The sequence below is a fragment of the Polyodon spathula genome, chromosome 1, assembly GCF_017654505.1.
Source record: "Polyodon spathula isolate WHYD16114869_AA chromosome 1, ASM1765450v1, whole genome shotgun sequence".
Classification (NCBI taxonomy): domain Eukaryota; kingdom Metazoa; phylum Chordata; class Actinopteri; order Acipenseriformes; family Polyodontidae; genus Polyodon; species Polyodon spathula.
Window position 1 is genome coordinate 9,357,974 of NC_054534.1, and position 18,058 is coordinate 9,376,031.

The 18,058-nt window shown below is 38.4% G+C and overlaps 1 protein-coding gene across 2 annotated transcripts in view; it reads left to right on the forward strand.

Moving 5' to 3' along the window:
• Positions 1–2,082: 2,082 nt before the first annotated feature.
• LOC121313749 (cardiomyopathy-associated protein 5-like) overlaps positions 2,083–18,058 on the forward strand; it is a 35,150-nt gene continuing 19,174 nt past the window's right edge. Inside the window, exons 1-2 of one of the 2 annotated variants that reach the window (XM_041246561.1) lie at positions 2,083–2,334; positions 9,875–13,970. In XM_041246561.1, coding sequence (XP_041102495.1) covers positions 2,216–2,334; positions 9,875–13,970 — 4,215 coding nt within the window. In that variant the 5' untranslated portion in view covers positions 2,083–2,215. The remainder of the gene's footprint in view (positions 2,335–9,874; positions 13,971–18,058) is intronic. The other variant, XM_041246556.1, reaches the window with a different exon arrangement.

Below are 18,058 nucleotides of genomic sequence, written 5' to 3' on the forward strand. Positions count from 1 at the left end.
TGAATGTAGTTGGTTTGTGCAGCTGTTTGTGCAGATGATGACGTACATTAACAACAAAAGCCATGTGCAGTCTTACTATTTGATTGTTGCTTTGAGACAAGTGTAAGGTAATATGGCTATATTTTAACTTTTACTCCACTGAAGCACAATGCTACAACACTATAAACGTTTTATTTGAAGTTTACTTCCTGTTTTAGAGGTTGTAGAACTCCACATAATTCCATATGTACTGCTTAGAACTTTGTGTGAGGCAGCTAACTTACACAGGAAATAAAGTTGCAGCTTTGTTGAATTGCAAAAAAACTTGCATAAAAAAACAGCAATGTATGCCTCCTGTGTGTGTGTGTGTGTGTCAAATCAATAACACAATAATGTTTAAATGTAATTTGCAATTCATCTTTAGGTTAGAGAATGGTGACTTACACTGCTTTTACAGACATGGGTCATGATCAAACACTATATATATATATATATATATATATATATATATATATATATATATATATATATATATATATATATATATATATGTGTATATTATATATAATATATATTTTGAAGTATTATGTGTTTTATAGTTATTGATAACCTGGGACATGCATGCCATTTATCCCAGGTCTGAAAGAGATACTACAGTTGTGTGCAAATATATTACCCTATTCTGCAGTGTTGCTGTGCTTATGAAATCAAACCACTGTCACTGAAACTCTTGGAATATTGTCAAAATGGGCGAGAGAGAGAGAAAATGAACACACAACCACAAATGGTAAAATACGTGAGACTTTTTAGAAGTTGTTTGAGATGCCTAAGCACAAAGTGGTCTACCATTTTTTACACATGTTTTCTATACCACAGATTTATGACTGAAAATTGAAATTTTCACACCCTCAGGTTTTCATGCAGATAGGTACGGTATATAATGAATATAAATGACAAATCTTGATGTGTTATAATACATTTGCACACTATTTTATATTTATCAGGTATTAAAAAAATATTGATAAACATTACCAGGGTATTCACAGTTATACGTACAATTCACCAGTTTTATAGATGTTCATGTTGGCACAGGTATATAAAGGTACCATGTATAAGGTTCCACTTCTTTAGTAAAAGATGAAACAAAATAAGGAATTCAAATGTGTGGAAATGATAAAGAAATCCAAATGATAAAGAAATCCAAATGATTTTGGGAAACAAGTGAAGTGGAGGCTTGTCGGACAGATAGCTTGAAAGGTCTTTGCAGAATCGACAGGTTATATCACACTGATAAAACAGAAAGATCTTTGCAGAATCGACAGGTTATATCACACTGATAAATCAGAAAGATCTTTGCAGAATCGACAGGTTATATCACACTGATAAAGCAGATGTGCAATAGATTCCTCAGAACTGTCACAAAAACTGCACTAGGGTAAACATTTAGAAGGAACTGGCTTCTCTTTATGTTGGTTGGGTGGATCCTATGTAGAATATTGAAGTGAATTTCTTGACTTTAGACATGGAATTTAAAAAAGGGTTGGAAGTACGGTATATTCTTAAAAAATGATTACTGCATTTAACAGATTGCGATGTTATTCCGTCTATTTTAGGTACAATTTCCTTTATTATTTTATAGTTATTATTATAGCATATTTCACTTTTTTCACATGAATAAGCAAACTGGTTGAATAGCTTTCTTAATCATTTAGTATTCCCCTTGATATAATATGGCTTTTGGTCTTTTATTTTAGGCTGTTATATGCAAGGAAGTTACCATCAAAACCCAAAATGCCAGAGATGTATTTGATACCTGAATTAAACCAAGTATGTAGGAAAATAGATTTGATCTTATTTACAATGTTTTTATTATTACAAATTATGTTTGTGATAAATAAGTATTATAGTTTCTTGCTTATTAAAGGGTGATAAACAAATGCGTAACCACAAAGTTACATTGTAACACATTTGCACACTACTGTCAATTGAGAAAATAAATAACAACAAACAAACAAACAAACAAACCTGAAGGGTGTTAAGACCCAGCGGCCACTGGGAGCCCCGCCCCTCTCTTCCAAAACTCAAGCAGAAGAAAATTGAACTGCCTTAGCATGCTTTCTATTTAAAGACTGCCGAGTCAGGCAATCTGCACCCATAGAGGTGAAACGGACCTGGAACTTCTGTCTGGAGGATTAAGGGGCATAACATTACAAATTCATCATTCAAACCGGTCACAATGGAGGCTTGTTGTTTACCTGAAGATATAATTGAACCCGAGATTGCTTTCACAATCGATAATGCGTCGAATGAAGTGGGAGCTGTTGAAAATGAAGAAGCGGAGGAGCTCGGCAACAGGTAGCTGTTTTTCTTTAACTTTTTTTTCTTTGTTAAGGTTCTACTACTTTTGTTTTGAGTACTGTAAAGTAACGGTATGTTTTATATATTCTTAATACCAATCTTTATCACGTGTTGGTAACGTTTTGTCATTCAGGAGTATCTATATGTTGGGTATTGACATTGACTGATAGCTATTTAATAAAATGACAGCAACGTGCCAGCAACGTACGCCGCCTGTTGCGCTCTTCGTGCTTCGTTTTACAAATATATCAAACATTGTTGAACTCCGAAGACATCACACTTTTTTCCTCAGCAAATTTAAATATTTAATTCATGAAAGTGTTAATAGAACTCTAGGTGCTGTTTTGAATCCAGTGCTAATATAACGGTTTACAGAGAGGAATACGGTGTTAAAAGTATGCACATTTAAAGCAACGAAGAACGTTCTGTACTGGGAACAATATTTCTACTGCTCCATCTTACAGCGAACCAGCTTTATTTCTGGATTTATGCCTTTAACTATATAGAAGGCTGCTTATGTACTTGCTTGTGAACCTTACCCCCTAAGTGTGACTGCCATGTTGTGGTCATTGCAGTGTTTCACACTGTGCCACGGGGATGCTTTTGTTTTTATTCACAATAACGTGAGGAATAGTTTGTAAAAATTCCTTCAATTATTCTTTGTCATACTTTAAGTTTCATTTTTTAAAATAACTTTCAGACATGTATCAGTAGGACTGTATGTATAGTATAGCACAGAATAATCATCACCAAATTTCATGACAGATTGATAATGAGAGGTTCTCCAGATAGATACAGACAGATATGCCCCCTCCACATCCCAGAATGTGATTTTGTAAATGTCAATAACAAGATCCATGAAATCTGTGAAGTGTGATCTGGACATCCCCACTGTATCCCCTTCACAAGGCATCACGAGAGAGTGATCATAACCCTTCACAGAAATAAGACCATGGGCAATTTCATGGCAATTTTTGAAATCGTTTTAAGATTGCTGTACAAATCTCTAGCTCCAATCTAAAATATAAAAAAAAACACATGATGATTAAATGTGGAATAGCGTTAAACTTGTCGATAATACAGTGGCTATACTGAGTGTGCTTTTCACCTGATTAATTAGACAGGTACAGTAATATTACTTGCACTAGACTATATGTATAGACTACCAGCTAATTGTCTAACATCCTGTATATGAAGAGGGGAACAGGGTCCTCCCAAAGGGTGCTTTCCACTAGGAAATCAACAAAATGTGGTGCACCAGTCATTTTAAACCATTAAACCCCTTTTTACATGTTTTTAAAGAAAGAAACACCTCCATCTTCTAGATTAGCATTCCCTTGGTACTCAAAGGGTCCTGTTTGCATTACCTAAACAGTGATGATATTTACATGGGCTGCTGTCGAGGTCCATTGAACAGACCCTCCTGTGTCTGTTGTTCACCTCACTTTTAATATTTGAATTGAGTTCTGTATTTCTGCTTTTAAAGTACTGTAATCGAAGCCTTGTGTCTGACAGCAAGCCCGGTTCTGTGCGGAGTGCTTTTCTGATAAAGTGGAAGCCTCTTTCAATAGCAGTGCCACATTGTCAAGAGTAGGGCAAATACGCCTTGTGTGAGATCTGTAATGCTTTCAGTCTTTTAACTTTCATACGCAGTACCATTCAAAGATGGTTCAGAAAGAAGCAGTGAATAAATAGGCAACATTAGTTAATCCAACCAAAGCCTTTGATAACAACTCAAGAAGCTTTTCAAATCTCAGTTTGTGTTTCACTTAATATGCTTACTATACATGTAGACTACTTATGAGGGTCCAATCTGGTTATATATTTATAAGAATATGATTTGACTAGATTAAGGTTTCTTCAGTGCTGGAAATTATTGGGAAATAATTCATTTCAAAGCATGCCGACAATCTGATACAAGGAGATATTTTCATTAAAAGTAAACAATATCACAGTAGTATTTGCATGAATTTTGTTTAAAAGGCCAATATGAGATATTTCACAATTAAACATAACATTTAATAAAGTAGAATAAATTAGTGTTGTCACGTTCTCTAGAATTATTATATTTAAATACATAACTGATCTAGCATCAGAGGGGGGTCATCATATCATTCTGTGCATGAAAGTAACAGAATTGGAATATAGACAGGGGATCTTAAACCATTCTCTGTGTCTTCTTGGTCTGGTCACAAACTCCCCCACTAACAAAGAATGTTTTTAGAAAGAGTTGTAAACTAACTGCTGGACAAGTGTTTTATCTTTACCTGTCACTGAATGAGTCATTTTGGCGCCAGTAGTGTTTTGCTGAGGACAACTTCCAGACAATTGAGTACCTTGACACTAAGACTAGAACCAGTCCTTGTCGTAAATCCAGCCAACAGGAGGCGAAATAGCTGACCAATGAAGAACAAGGGGGCACGTCGGTAAGAGAACAGCCAATGAAAGACACTTCACGTGGACTCAGGCACCACCCAAAATAACCAGACTAACCAGTCGCAGGGTTGAAGTGAGAATCACGAAACCCGCTGACTTTCAAAGTGTGAGCGAGCATGGAGAGCTTCTGCTGCTGCTTAGACATGCGTGCTGACCGCAAAGGAGTTGGCTTGGAGTTCGGAGGAACGAAATGAAGGCTACACTGCTCTGAACAAAGTTGCAGAGTCATGGAAGCATACATGCTCGAATTCACAGAAGGCAAGGAAGAACTAATGTTCTGAATAATGGCTAGAATCATCTTCTGAGGAAGGGCCCAGCCGTCTGTCCTACGAGAGACTGGATCAGTAAGCGGGATACTGCATGAATCGGAAAGCGAGTCTTTGTTTCCATGTATCTGCACGAAACAAACTGAAGCGAAGCAGTCAGTTACGCTTTTGGATGACTCTGAGAGAATCTCCACGAGAACACTTACAAACTATATAACTTTTCAGTTGCAACGCATTCGCTGAACTGAGTTACATCTGATCAATTGAACTATTCCCAGTGGGAAAACTGCCAACAACAAAGATAATGTTGCAAGCCTTGGAGATCAACAAGCTGATCTTCATTTGAAAAGGAACTATTGGTTATTGTGAGTCTACGCAATACAATGTGTTCATCAAAGTACCGTCTACATTGGAACTGTGGATCTGGAGAGCTGCAGTGTTCATCGACACAGATTGACGTCTGTATATGGAAATCGATAAGTATTCAACATGTCCAATATTAAACACTTCATGACTCAAGTAACTGAAGCAAATGCTGTCAAGTTAAGTGCAAACTGTTCTAAGAATAGAATATAACTTCCTGTTTTAGAGTGTGTAAGAAATGTATTATGTTTGTTTGAAATGTGCAACTCAAAAGGAGTTGCCTCGTAAATGCAGAGAATTTCATCATTGCCCCATTTCTTAATTTGAATATATAATCAACTGAGGTTGATAACTTATTAGTTTGGTACATCACGTCTAAACTAAGTTAACATGGTAAAACTAATTTGCTAAATTAGGTACTGGAATGTTGGATTAATTCTCATGTTTATTGACATGATCGATTACAATGAGAAACGGCTATTGAAAATACTAATGCAATGTAGACACTGTTGTAAAACGTATTTAATATTGGTATATTAACCATGTATGCTAATGATGTTATGGTTGTTGTAATTGTTTTGACTATGGAGTTAATGACCTGCATATTACTATTCACACATATCTCTAACCAATAGCCTTTCCTTTCTGTAATATTAGATTAGTTGTACACTCCTTTTTCCCTTAAACAAACAATTGTTTTTAATTTGACATGTTGTGTGGATGTCAATTGTTGTCAAGGGAATGAGAGTTCCACATGATATCACCAAACTATTATGGTATGTCTCAGTTATTAACATTTGGCCGTACTTTTTTTTTTTTTTTTTATATCAACGTTTAAGACATTCTGTTTTCACCATCCGTGAATTAACAAACAAAATAAAAACGTACATAAATGTAAAAATAACCACAGACACATCAAATGCCCTTTTCTTGTACTGGACAGAGCAATCTTCAGCAGAAATATTTCCCATCTTTGGTGTCTCTTTCGTTGAAGAAATCGTGTGTTCAGTTTTGTACTGGAAGCTACCAGGTTTCTAAATTAAGTGTGACAGGTAAAGTGTCTAAGGTACACGTTTTGCTGGGTTTTTTCTTTTAAGTGATAAATATGCATCTTTACACTATTCTTTCAGGAATTGGAATTTGTTGAAGGGTTATTGTGGGGCAGTATATATTGCACATTAAGTCACATTCAAAAAAATGACATTAAAAAATACTGCAATATTTATATTGCTCATATTTGTAGGCTGTAGCCTATATTTGGTAAAATGTAATTTCAGATACAACAGTAAAAGTTTTTTTTGAGGACTGTGTAACTCAATGTAAAATATAAGGCATTTACTTCATTGGCCTTATTCCAAACCAGCTGGGCTGTTTTATTCTGATTTTTACAATTGTAACAGTGTATTTGTATTCTTACACACAGTAGTGTACTCAAACTGTCAGTCTTCAGTGACAATTCATTCGGCACTGCAGTGGAGTGGGGTTTGTGTAAAAGTAAGGAAGTATAGAATATATGACCTCAAATGAAAACTCACTGTGGCCTTCCTGTATGCAATGTACTTAATGTAAATAATATACCCAGGATTGAGCAGTGCGGTTTTATTGTTGTTTTTGTCTTCAGACATACAAAATGTAAGGTGAAAAATACAGTAAAACAGGAAATGTCTCTGGTAAATTTCATTGTGTGGATATCTCACTACGGACATATTTACAGCAACAAAGATTTGCGCATGTGAACTCTACACATACTGTATATTAACGGAATTGAGTAATTATACAATTTTTGCGTCATGTATATTTAGCAGATTTTAAAAATTTGTGAAAATTGAGTTAGGGTTATTTGTTGTGAGAGTTTATCTAGTTTTGTTTTATAAAAATGAGAAAACGCTATCTAGTACAGTGGTTTTCAACCTGTGTATGCGTACCAGTACTGGTACGGGACAGGCTTGCCACTGGTACCCACCGCTGGCATGGCAAATTTCACCCCTCTACAGACACACAATACACAATGAAGCTGTTTTACTCTGGGGGGGGGGGAATTAAAACAGTGCGTGTGAAAGTAAATTGGACCTGACGTGCCTGACAAGCGCTGAATAAATGGACCGTTAAGGGTTAATTTCTGCATCGTCCCAGTTGTTACCTCTTAAAACCGATATTGTTTGATCTACTACGCTCGACATAGTAGGGGAGTGGTTTGAGCTACGTCACCTCATTGACGCGTTAAGGCCGGCCCAGGGCCTGCGTTGGGTTCACACATACAGATAGGCTGGCCCTGAGGCGGCATTGCCTACTTTAGGCCGCATCAAAAAGCTGGTCTAAATTTCACCCGACCCAGAGCCTCCTTTTCGTTTTCTGAGCGTTCACACATGAGAGAAGGCGACCCTGGGCCGGCCTAAACTGCAAGTGTGAACAGGGTCTTTGGGTTCAAAAGTGGGGGGGACAGTTTCTGTAGCTGGGGCATGCATGAAGATTGTTCTATCTGAAATAATAAAATGTGTTACAAACAAGTATAACAAAACATTGAATCCCTTGTATGTCTAATTAAAAAATACAAAGACATTCCTCTGGCAATCATTCAAAGCAATAAATTGTTGTCACAATGTTGTGGTGAGTGTGGCAAATAGCTATATTATTCAGTCGCTTCTGAGTCTTGGAATTATGAAGCCATGGCTTTAGTCTTTGAAGAGCACTGAAGCTGCACTCAGATCAGAGCCTGGATCCAGGATCAGATCCCTTTAGTACAACCGGCCCCTGAGGCAGTGGTGAGCGCTAGAGCAAGTGTGGCATAAAACAGATTTAATGAGAGGGATGAGAATTGCCCTTGAAATATATTTCTAGAACCATTGAGGTTTCTCCACAATTGAAACACTTAAGATAAATAGTCTGAGTATTAAATTGATGCTAGTACTGTATTTGTATAAGAAAGTGTGTTTTTAAAAAGTGTTTTCAGCTTCCATCCTCTTAAAATATGCAGATGTAGCTTGAACCTCAAACCGTGTGTATCGATGATAATGTAAATAACACCAAGCTCCAGGCAATGAGTTTCAAACTCTAAACGTGTTTACAGGTAAGAACTCTACTTTACAATGATGAATGTGATAATGTTTGTTATGGCAATTGCAGATTTATTAGTTTAAAGGTGGAACATTGATAAATAGAGATGCAAGTGATGCAACGTATTTAAATGCGCAAAATAATTTAGAATCAGTAATATCATGATTTAATTTGGTATAATTGTGTTCTTGGTAATGTATTTAGTAATGTAATGTATTTAGTATTTATTGTGTTTATTTGCAAAAGGCACAAATGTCATTTTGCTGTTTTAAGTTTACTGTTTCAATTTAAAATGAAAAGTTAAACTAAGTAGATAGAAACCTCAGTGTGATAACTTCAGTAAATAACACAAGCTATGGTGAATTACAAACTAAACCGTTGTCCTGTGTTTTGGATACAGCAACGTTGTGCATCCTCATCTGTCTTTGTCCATCTGTTTGCAATTTTTCCACAACATTACTGTGGCAAATTTGTCTGCTGGGATCTTTAAACTACGTGCCAAGTATGTTCGCTTCTCATTGGTCAGTTTCCCTAGTTAAGATGTGTGCAGCTCCAGGATCGGATCAACATTAGGGATCAGTGGAGCCTGATCCAGATCCTTGTATTAAAACACCATCTCTTGATCCGGCTGCAGTGATCCCGGATCCGATCCTGTAGACTTCTGTATTGACTAGTGATTATACCAATACATTGTTGTGAAATTAAATGTTTTAGTACTCCTGCAATGTGAGGGGGACGTTTCCCCATTATTGAAAAAGTGAAGGAGACATGTCCCCCATGTAAATTACGCCTCTGCCCTTTTAAAATACTTGTCTCTGCAAACTGTATGTGCTGGAAGGCAAGCCAAAAATAAAAATGTTTTGGCTGATCTGCTTATACAATTTCTTATCTGTGTAAGAGGAATATTTTATTCTTGTTTATTTTGTTTGCACTTAAGCACTTATAATCTGTAACTGAACAAATAAACAAACCCTCTCTTTGTGTGTGTGCAGCAACAGGAGGTGGGACCGGTACTGAAAAAAAGACCAGGTTTCATAAGTTACATTTTGCTGCAATAAAATGTTAGTTACACTTTTCAGGTGTGCAGAACGTATCACTTTACTGCCTTCTCTGTTTTTGTACACTCACACTTAATCTGGTATTTTGTTTGTTATCATTTGCTTGAGATTTCATACTTTCTGCTTTTGTAAAAATTGCTGAAAACAATAGAGTTAAATAAGAAACCATCCTCTAAGTGATTTTATGTACATTGCAAACATCACAAAAAGTACAGGGGAAGAGAGGAAAAAAGAAACTAAAGGACATGTGAAGCTGTTGCTCTTAAAAAACATTTATTTTCCCTTGGTATGTGGAAAATGATTATAACATGTGTCAGTATTTGTCATCATTCTTAACTGTTCAATGCTATTTTCTTGCAGTTTGAAGGATCTTGTCCAGGACCGATCTATCAAACCAAAGATGCAGTGCCTCATGGTGGACCCTACCTTCTCCATGGTGACAGTCCAAAGTGAAGACAGTGGAATAGTGTGGGAGACCTCCTCAAGCAGGTGTTCCACCCCATGGGCTTCAGAAGCTAGCAGTACCTCTGATGTGTTCAGTTTGGAAGGTTCTCCTGCGGGATACACACCAGGAAAGGTTGTGTTCATCATGGATCAAGATAAAATAATTAGAAGGAGAAAAAGATCAAGCCTAGGAAGCAGGATGAGTGAAACCAATGGGAAAACCAGGGATAACTCCAAACAGTTTCCCAGGAAGCCTACAGCCACTGTCCCCATCATGGAAATAAGTCTGCAAAAAGCAGGTACGTATGAACTGTCGCCACATGCTCCCGTAACATCTAGACCAGCAAATAACGAAAAACCTCACCCAAGTCCTTTGAAACACACAAAAATACACCCTGAGGAGCTCTCGCCTGTATTGGCTAGATCAGGGGGCCAAGGAAATGCACTCCACAGACAGTCTGAAACACTTGCTGGGGAGCCTCTACCACACGCCCCTGTGACATCAAGACCAATAAGCCAAAGTAACCCACATCTAAACCCCCTGAGAGAAACAGACGTTGTTGCAGAGGAACCTGTACAGCATACTCCTGTGTCGGCTAAAGCAACAAGCAAAGGGAAACCCCATCCCAGTAGTTTAAGAGAAAGAGAGGAGATGCTCCCACACATGCCAGTGACGGCTAAGCCAGGGGTCAAAGGTAACCCGCATCCAAATCTTTCGGGAGCAGACAACGATGAACCATCGGAGCACACAGCAGTGTTGGCTAAGCCAGTGCTCAAAGGGAATCCTCATCCACATCCTTTTCAGGAAAAAGAAACAGAAACACAGGAGCTGTTGCCTCATGGTCCTGTAGCTGCTAAGCCAGTAGAAAAAGTAAACCCTCCTAAAAGAAAAGATAAACCTTGTGGATTGGTACAAGGAACATTACTGAAATGTGACGTTCCTGCACCAGAATACAAAATTCCAACTTTTTCCCTCCAAAAAGATCCTGTAAAAGAAAAATTGTCTTCCAAAGAAGACCAAACAAGAGTTGCAGATATAAATCCCACGTCGCCCTTGAGGTCCTCAGTCTCTGATAATCCAAAACCAGACAGTGCCTTGCCAAACCCAGTCCCTGTCACAAGCTCTGCAGCTGATCCCACTGAGCCATCTCAGCAAAATCCATGTTTCTTACCAAACATGAGCCAGAATCCAGTGGTAACAGAGTCTGTGCCACTACTTAGGTCTACTGGTACCACTTTCATGGGAGCAGAGTATTCCTTGCCTAATCCAAGCAAAAATACACTTCCTAATTTTATTGCAGCTACCTCTTCACAAGAACCAGAGACAGACAAGCAGACCACAGAACACAAAGCAGAGCCTGATAGTCAGAAAGAACTCTTCAGCATTGTTTCTGAAGGCTATGAAATACTGAACATTATTGCTCCTCTGGAAGTGTTGTCTGTTGATGAAATGGAAAGCAGTCACATGCAGGATAACTTGGCTTACTTGGAAGACAATCCACTAATTAAACCAAAAGTCTTAGAGGCAGTAGAGGCTGATAAAATACCAGTCATTGAAGAAGAGATGGAATCAGAGAGCAGTGACATATCTGAAGAAAAGAGTGAAGAAAAAAGAGAACTAAAAGACACAATCCTTTCAGAACAAAAAGAAACCGACAGTGTAGAACAAACGGGGACTGAACATTTTGAACAGAATATCACTACTTCTACTGAATTAACAGTGCTTGCTCCACTTTCAACCAATGGAAATAACAACGTGGATTATTTTGAAAAATTCACTTTAATGGATGAGCAAGTCCCTGGAGAAAAACCTATTGTAGAAAAAACAGGAAAAGAGGATACCCTTGTGAATGAAGAGGAAGAAAACATGGAGGAAAAATCTAAAAGTATTTCATTTTCTGAAGCTCGTGATGTATTTGTCTTTGTGGATGACATTGAAATTGCAGGAGAACATTTGGATGAAGTATTTTATGGTACAGAACAAACTGAAGCGGAGGCCTGTACCCCAACCAAGCATTACATAGCAGATGAAACACTTGACAGAAAAGATGCACATCTCAAAGAAAGTGGTGCCAGTTTATTTAGCCATGAAGAGGAAACCCTTACAAAATGTTACTATCCTGTAACCACCAAAAACATTGATCTGTCTCTTCTGGAGGACCCACCAGCAATGGCATTTCTCTATACAGATCTGTATGATCAGGCAACTGGAAGGAAAGAGAAAGACGACGAACCCTCGGATGAAGAGAGTCTTAATTCTGACGCATCTTTCCCTAGCAGGCTATCTGACTCGGATGATAACACCGGCATATATTTTGAAAAATATAATTTGAAAGACAATGTTCCCTTAGCCGAAGGGGAACCTACACTTCAAGAGGAGAAAAAAACCCAACAAAATATATGGTATCAAAATACTTTTGAGCTCACTGGTGGTTTCATGCTAAAAGAGGAAGCAGACATCAATAATGAAGAAGCAAGCCCTGAAGCATGTAGCAAGACCTCTGATTTGTCTCTATATGAGGAAGCAAAACAGCTTATTGATGTTTATGAGGAGTCTGAGGGTTTAGTCTTTGAAGCTGTGGTTAGTAAAGATGACGCAGTCTCAGCAAGAGAAGCTGAAACACTAGATGAGAAGAGTCTGGAGCTGGCTGAAGAAGAACCCCAAACTCAACAAGATGTAAAAGAAAAGCCAGCAGAAAAGGAGAAGGAAGGAAGCATGGTTGTTACTTGGGATACTCTTAGCAGTCCTGAATTTGGCAAACGTCCATTTGAAGTGCTGTCTGGAACGGTCTTGAATGTTCCTGTAGAGGATCACAAGCTTGACCGAAGTGAAATGGAAGCTCCTTCTAAACCAAATAAAGCATCAGCAGGTGAAATGGAAGCACAGGATTTCGAAATTGAAGATGAACCTCTAATAAAATATGAGGTTTCAGCTGAATCTGCAGAAGACATTTATACTGCTGTCCCAGAACTGAAACCTGAAGAAGAAATCTCAGTTTCTGAGTCAATTCATTTGGAGGAAGTAAATAAAAACGAGCCATACACTGCAGAAACAACCTCTGAAACAGTTCACATATCTGTTCAGGACACGCAAGACAAAGCAGTCAAAATTCCCAAAGATGAACCACAACTAATCAAAACAGAACAACTAGAAGCAGAAGCTTCTTTGATTGAAGATGACCATCAGAAAAAGAAAGCTGCAGTAGATCATGTGGTAGTCATAACTGAACAGAAGATTAGTGTGGAACACAGAGACACTTGCAACGTGGATGAAACTGCAAATAAAACCCATGATACAGGTGTGGAAAAACCTGAAGAATTGCAGAACCTGCAGAAATGGCATAGTGCAGATTTATCTACAGCAGGATCAGATATTGTGGTAAAAAGTCAAGAGCAGGAGTTAAGAAGTTCAGAAGAAACCCAGACCAAAGTTATCCAAGAAACAGTGGAAGAAACTGTACCAGAAAAGCAGGATGACCAACACCCTTCTGTGGAGCACATTGCTGAACCAGATGTTGAGCAACATGATCCAGAATCGTATGAGGAGGGTTTGCATCTTGGTTTGGAAAATGTACCATCACAGTCAGAAGTGTACTTCGAGCAGTGCATTGAGCGTGACGAGGAAACCGCAGAGGACTTAGATTATGAAATGGTCACTCAACAAGACATACAAGATGATTACACAAAATCAGAGATGGAGCTGCTTGGGGAGAGAGAATATGTTATTGAGGGCACCAAGGAGCATCATGAGAATGAATTTGACTTAGTTGATGAAGTAGCTGAAGATGTATCTGCTGAAGAAGTGATTGGGGCAGACTTTGAGATAATCGAGGCCTTGGGTGGAACTTCCATCATCCCAGATGCTGAGCAGGCTGTGAAGGAACCAAAAAAGCCTCTGTTAGACACATTCTGTCTGGTCTGCAAATGTCCAATTTCAGCTATAGATAAGCTCTTTGGAGAGCACCAGGACCATGATGTGTCAACATTGGATAAAGCGGTTGTGGCTACAAAGGTAAGTTCTAAACAGCATTTCCAGCAGCAGATTTCTTTATTCATTGATGTTAAAGCAATGTTGATCTCTCCATAGGAGAATTCCTAATTTTATACAACATTTTCAATTTTGTTCCATTTTGTCCCAACCTGCTCTTTTTGAGATATCACACAGTACTGGCTCAGGAACTCCTGTCTTGCATTAGGTAGCATTGTTAGGCAAATATGTTAAAGTAGTCTTATGATTAACTAGGAGACTAAATGAGGGATACAAAATAAGTGTGATGGTAAAGTAAAGATATGTGTAATGTTGCTTAACACTTAACTAACGCAGTGTACCAGACTACAGGGATACTTAACCACTAGAGTCACAATACCCCCTTCAGTCACTGCATGTATAATTGGACCAGGTTAAGTTGCCTGTCAACAGCTATGGACAGTTATTTTGGGTACCATTCTCTGCTCCACTCCTAAAGCATTTACTGCATCCGTGATTGTGTGCTACTTTTCTTGTCTTCGTTAGTTAAACTTTCAGAAAACATGCCAAGTAGACCAGATTTGTGTTGGCCATCCATTTCTGTAATTGTATCAATTTCTTCTTTGAAAAAAAAAAAACAATTCCTTTGCACCCTGCCATTGTGTAATTACCTAATCCATCACTGTGCTTTAAAGTGGATTACCTGTGGATTAGCTTTATGAAACGCACGCCGCGTTGACCCCTGCGTCATCGCAACCACGTCACAATCACAGGACCTTCATGAAACAGGCCCCTGGACGTTCCAGAAATTGGAAGTAGTGTGTGCAACAACAACAAACCAGATACGAACGGATGTGGGAAGCCTTCTCGTGCATTCTTTCTCAGCAGGGGATGTTATGAAATGAAGTTAAAAATAAAAGCAAGTGGAGGTTTTGCTTTTTTATCGATTTTTATAAAATAAATGCCGGTAATTTGAACATTAAATTTAGCAGGTATTTATTGGCAAAAATTGGGTTTTTATCGAAAACTGGAACCCCTAATTTATAATCTGTTTATAATGCATAATGTTTTTTTCAAAGTTATGGCAGAACAACTTTTCGAACTCTATAGAGAAAAAGTTAAATTTCTAAAATTTAAATTAACAAATTGGCACCGAAGGGGCTATTGAAGAGCGTAGCAGGCAGTGAGCAAAAAGGTCATGCACTTCATTGCACTAATCGTACATTTCTGTGTGTGATGCAACATTGGAAGTGTTGTTGCCAAGCTCTGGGAATCTTATTACACACCTCTTTTAATGTTAGTAAATCCCCTAGCTGTGCCACTGCTGCACTGGCAGCCCCTCATATCTCACAGAGCACCTTGAGATCTAGTGGAGCACAGTGTGCTATAGTTACCATGGTGCAGGCATGTGGTTCTTTGTTCCCAGATAGTCCAGTAAATGCTAAATAGGCTTAATTTTCTTAAAAGGCCTGCTCTGCAAACCTAAATGGACCGTGCTTAACTTTTGAAGTGCAGGTGTGATATTTTTACCTTGACATAACAGGAAAGGGTTCACTGTGTTTACTGGCTTTTAAAGGAAGAAGGATACTGAGTTTGGGGTTTAAAGCAGGTTGCACATTGTAATGGAGAGGAATAAATAGCCACAGATGTAAAACAAGAGGACTCCTCCCCATTCCTCCAGACTCCTCCCCTTAAACTGGGATTTAGGGGTGGGTTGAGCAAAACAGTTGGTGGTGCTCCAGTCATAAGTTTTATAAATATCTCTAACACAGTTCAGTCTTAAAGGCATAGGGTCCACCTATGCACTTTCCCTGATGTTGTTGGAATGGAGGAAAGGCTACTGGTGCACATGTGCCCTTTTCTGCAACTGAAAAGACAATTTATTATCCAGGCAGAACTTTATGCCATGTTCATTTTCATCATCTAATTACGAGCCCTGCAAAGGGTTATTTTTTTTGTTCTCAACTAGGGGATGGACATATGAAGTATTATGTAGCACATGTTTAAAGGCTTTCACGACGTCAGCTGTTCTGCTTGCCTGGTGCTTCTGAGTCCGGCACTGTGGTATCTTTTAAACAGCTGCCACTGCAATCACAGCCAGGGACCCCAGAGTTTATCAGTCTTACCTTGACTTGTGATTGACACTGTCTGTCATTTCAGCTCATGTGCTTTTGTTGTGTTTTCTATCTTTTTAGTCGGTGATACAGTACAGATTTATAATTGTAGTAAAGAATATCATTATACTTTGAGAAGCTGCTCAGTTTTAATGGGATTTTGAAAACAAACAAAAAATGTCCCTTACCACAGGGAGAAAAATAGAATCGAAGGAACTGTATGCCTTCACCCAACTGTCCGCATACATTACACGAAAAACTCAATTGCAGTAATCATGCTGCATTTTGACTGCTCAAACTTAAGTCTCTATCGTCCCAATATCTAAAATATCAATGCACAGTATATCCTCTGACATTCTACAGCTAGACGACCTCTGATAATTAAATAAAAATATTTAAGATTTAGCAAAAAGACAAGGCAATGCATGGGTTAATGGTCATGTGACACTAAACATTTATTTATTTTGCATTTAATTTAAAATTTACATTTAATAAAAAATGACCTGTCCAGCACCCAGAATAAGAACATTATTTTAAGGTGAAGTTTTTAATCATTAATCACAGGCTCAATAGATCCTCAATAGAACTGTCATGCACAGCAGTGGATTGATTGACAGGAGCAAACGAGCAGCAGAATTCTGGTTCGCTACAATTGCAGTGCTGTGGTTTGAACTAAAGTGCAAGGGCAACCACACTGAGCCACGTGTAGCAGTGAAGTAGGTACAGTAGCCCTGGTGACTTTCAAAATGTGGTAGTCAGGTACCGGCTCAGGGTATACCTTTACACCCAGAATTTAAACCCAATCCCTTGGCTATAGCAGATGGCCTTGATTTTTTTACTTCTAGCTCACTTTTGCAAGTTCCTTTCTTTCAAAAGTGAGCTAGAAGTAAAACAAACGAGGCCATCTGCTATAGCCAAGGGATTGTGTTTAAAATTGTACCCCTACCCTGTTGTATAATCTGGCTCCCCTTTTAGACTGAAAGTCCCATTGAAATTACTTAAACATGCATGCATATTTATTCTTGTTTCCAAACATTTTGTTTAAATGGTTGAGATCCAGTAATAGGCTAATTGGCAGATCTTGTAGACTGATTGATGTACAAGGTGTTCAATCAAATCGATAACTAAGCTATTTATGGTGGCATCCAGCCCAAAACGTGCTGTAGGAAAAAACTAAATGTTGTGGTGGATTGCTTGTGTTTACTTTTTTACTAGTCTTCAGTCAGAAAGCGAGAGTCAATGACAAGACTCTGCTCCTGAACTAGACCAATCAGTTATAGTCAGAGGCGGGTTCTTGACAGACAGCAAAAATGTGCACCAAAGCAAAGCCTGCCACCATACAGTAATAAGAGTGATGTACTTCGGTAAGGACTTCCTTTGGCAGTGGGGGTTTATGGAGGTGTCTGTCCGCACACTCTGTACATTTATGTGTTACATACACATACTGTGGATGGTGATCTGCAGATTACAAAGCACAGTGTGTCTTTATGCACTAGCCATGTAACAGTAAAACTACACAGCTCCTAAAAGCCCTAACACTAAACTGCAGGCTTAAAGCTGTGGCTTGCAAGCGCCACAGATTCATTCAGCATGTCTTAACTTGTCAGGAAGGGGGATTGTTTCAGACTAGCACTAATAATGATAAAGTGAGCTGTGTTATTTAAACTAAATAATCGAATATGCTGTGGTGTAGGGAAGCTGCCAGTTGTCATTTATCAAGGCTCAGAGTAAAAAACCCACATCTCTGTTTTCTGGAATAAATCAGTCCTTCTTTGCATTCCCCTCTGCTGTTTTCCGTTGGGCTGGTTTTCTTATTCAGGTCTCAGTGGGAGAGATGTTTCCAGATGCTTTTAGAAGTTGCTAGATCTGGATAATGATGTCATGATTGTTTGGCTACAGCCTATCCTGAGAAAAGATCCTTTTCTAAGTGCAATTTCTTTCTTTCTTTCTTTCTTTCTTTCTTTATTTCTTAGCAGACGCCCTTACCCAGGGCGACTTACAAAATACTACAGATTGGAT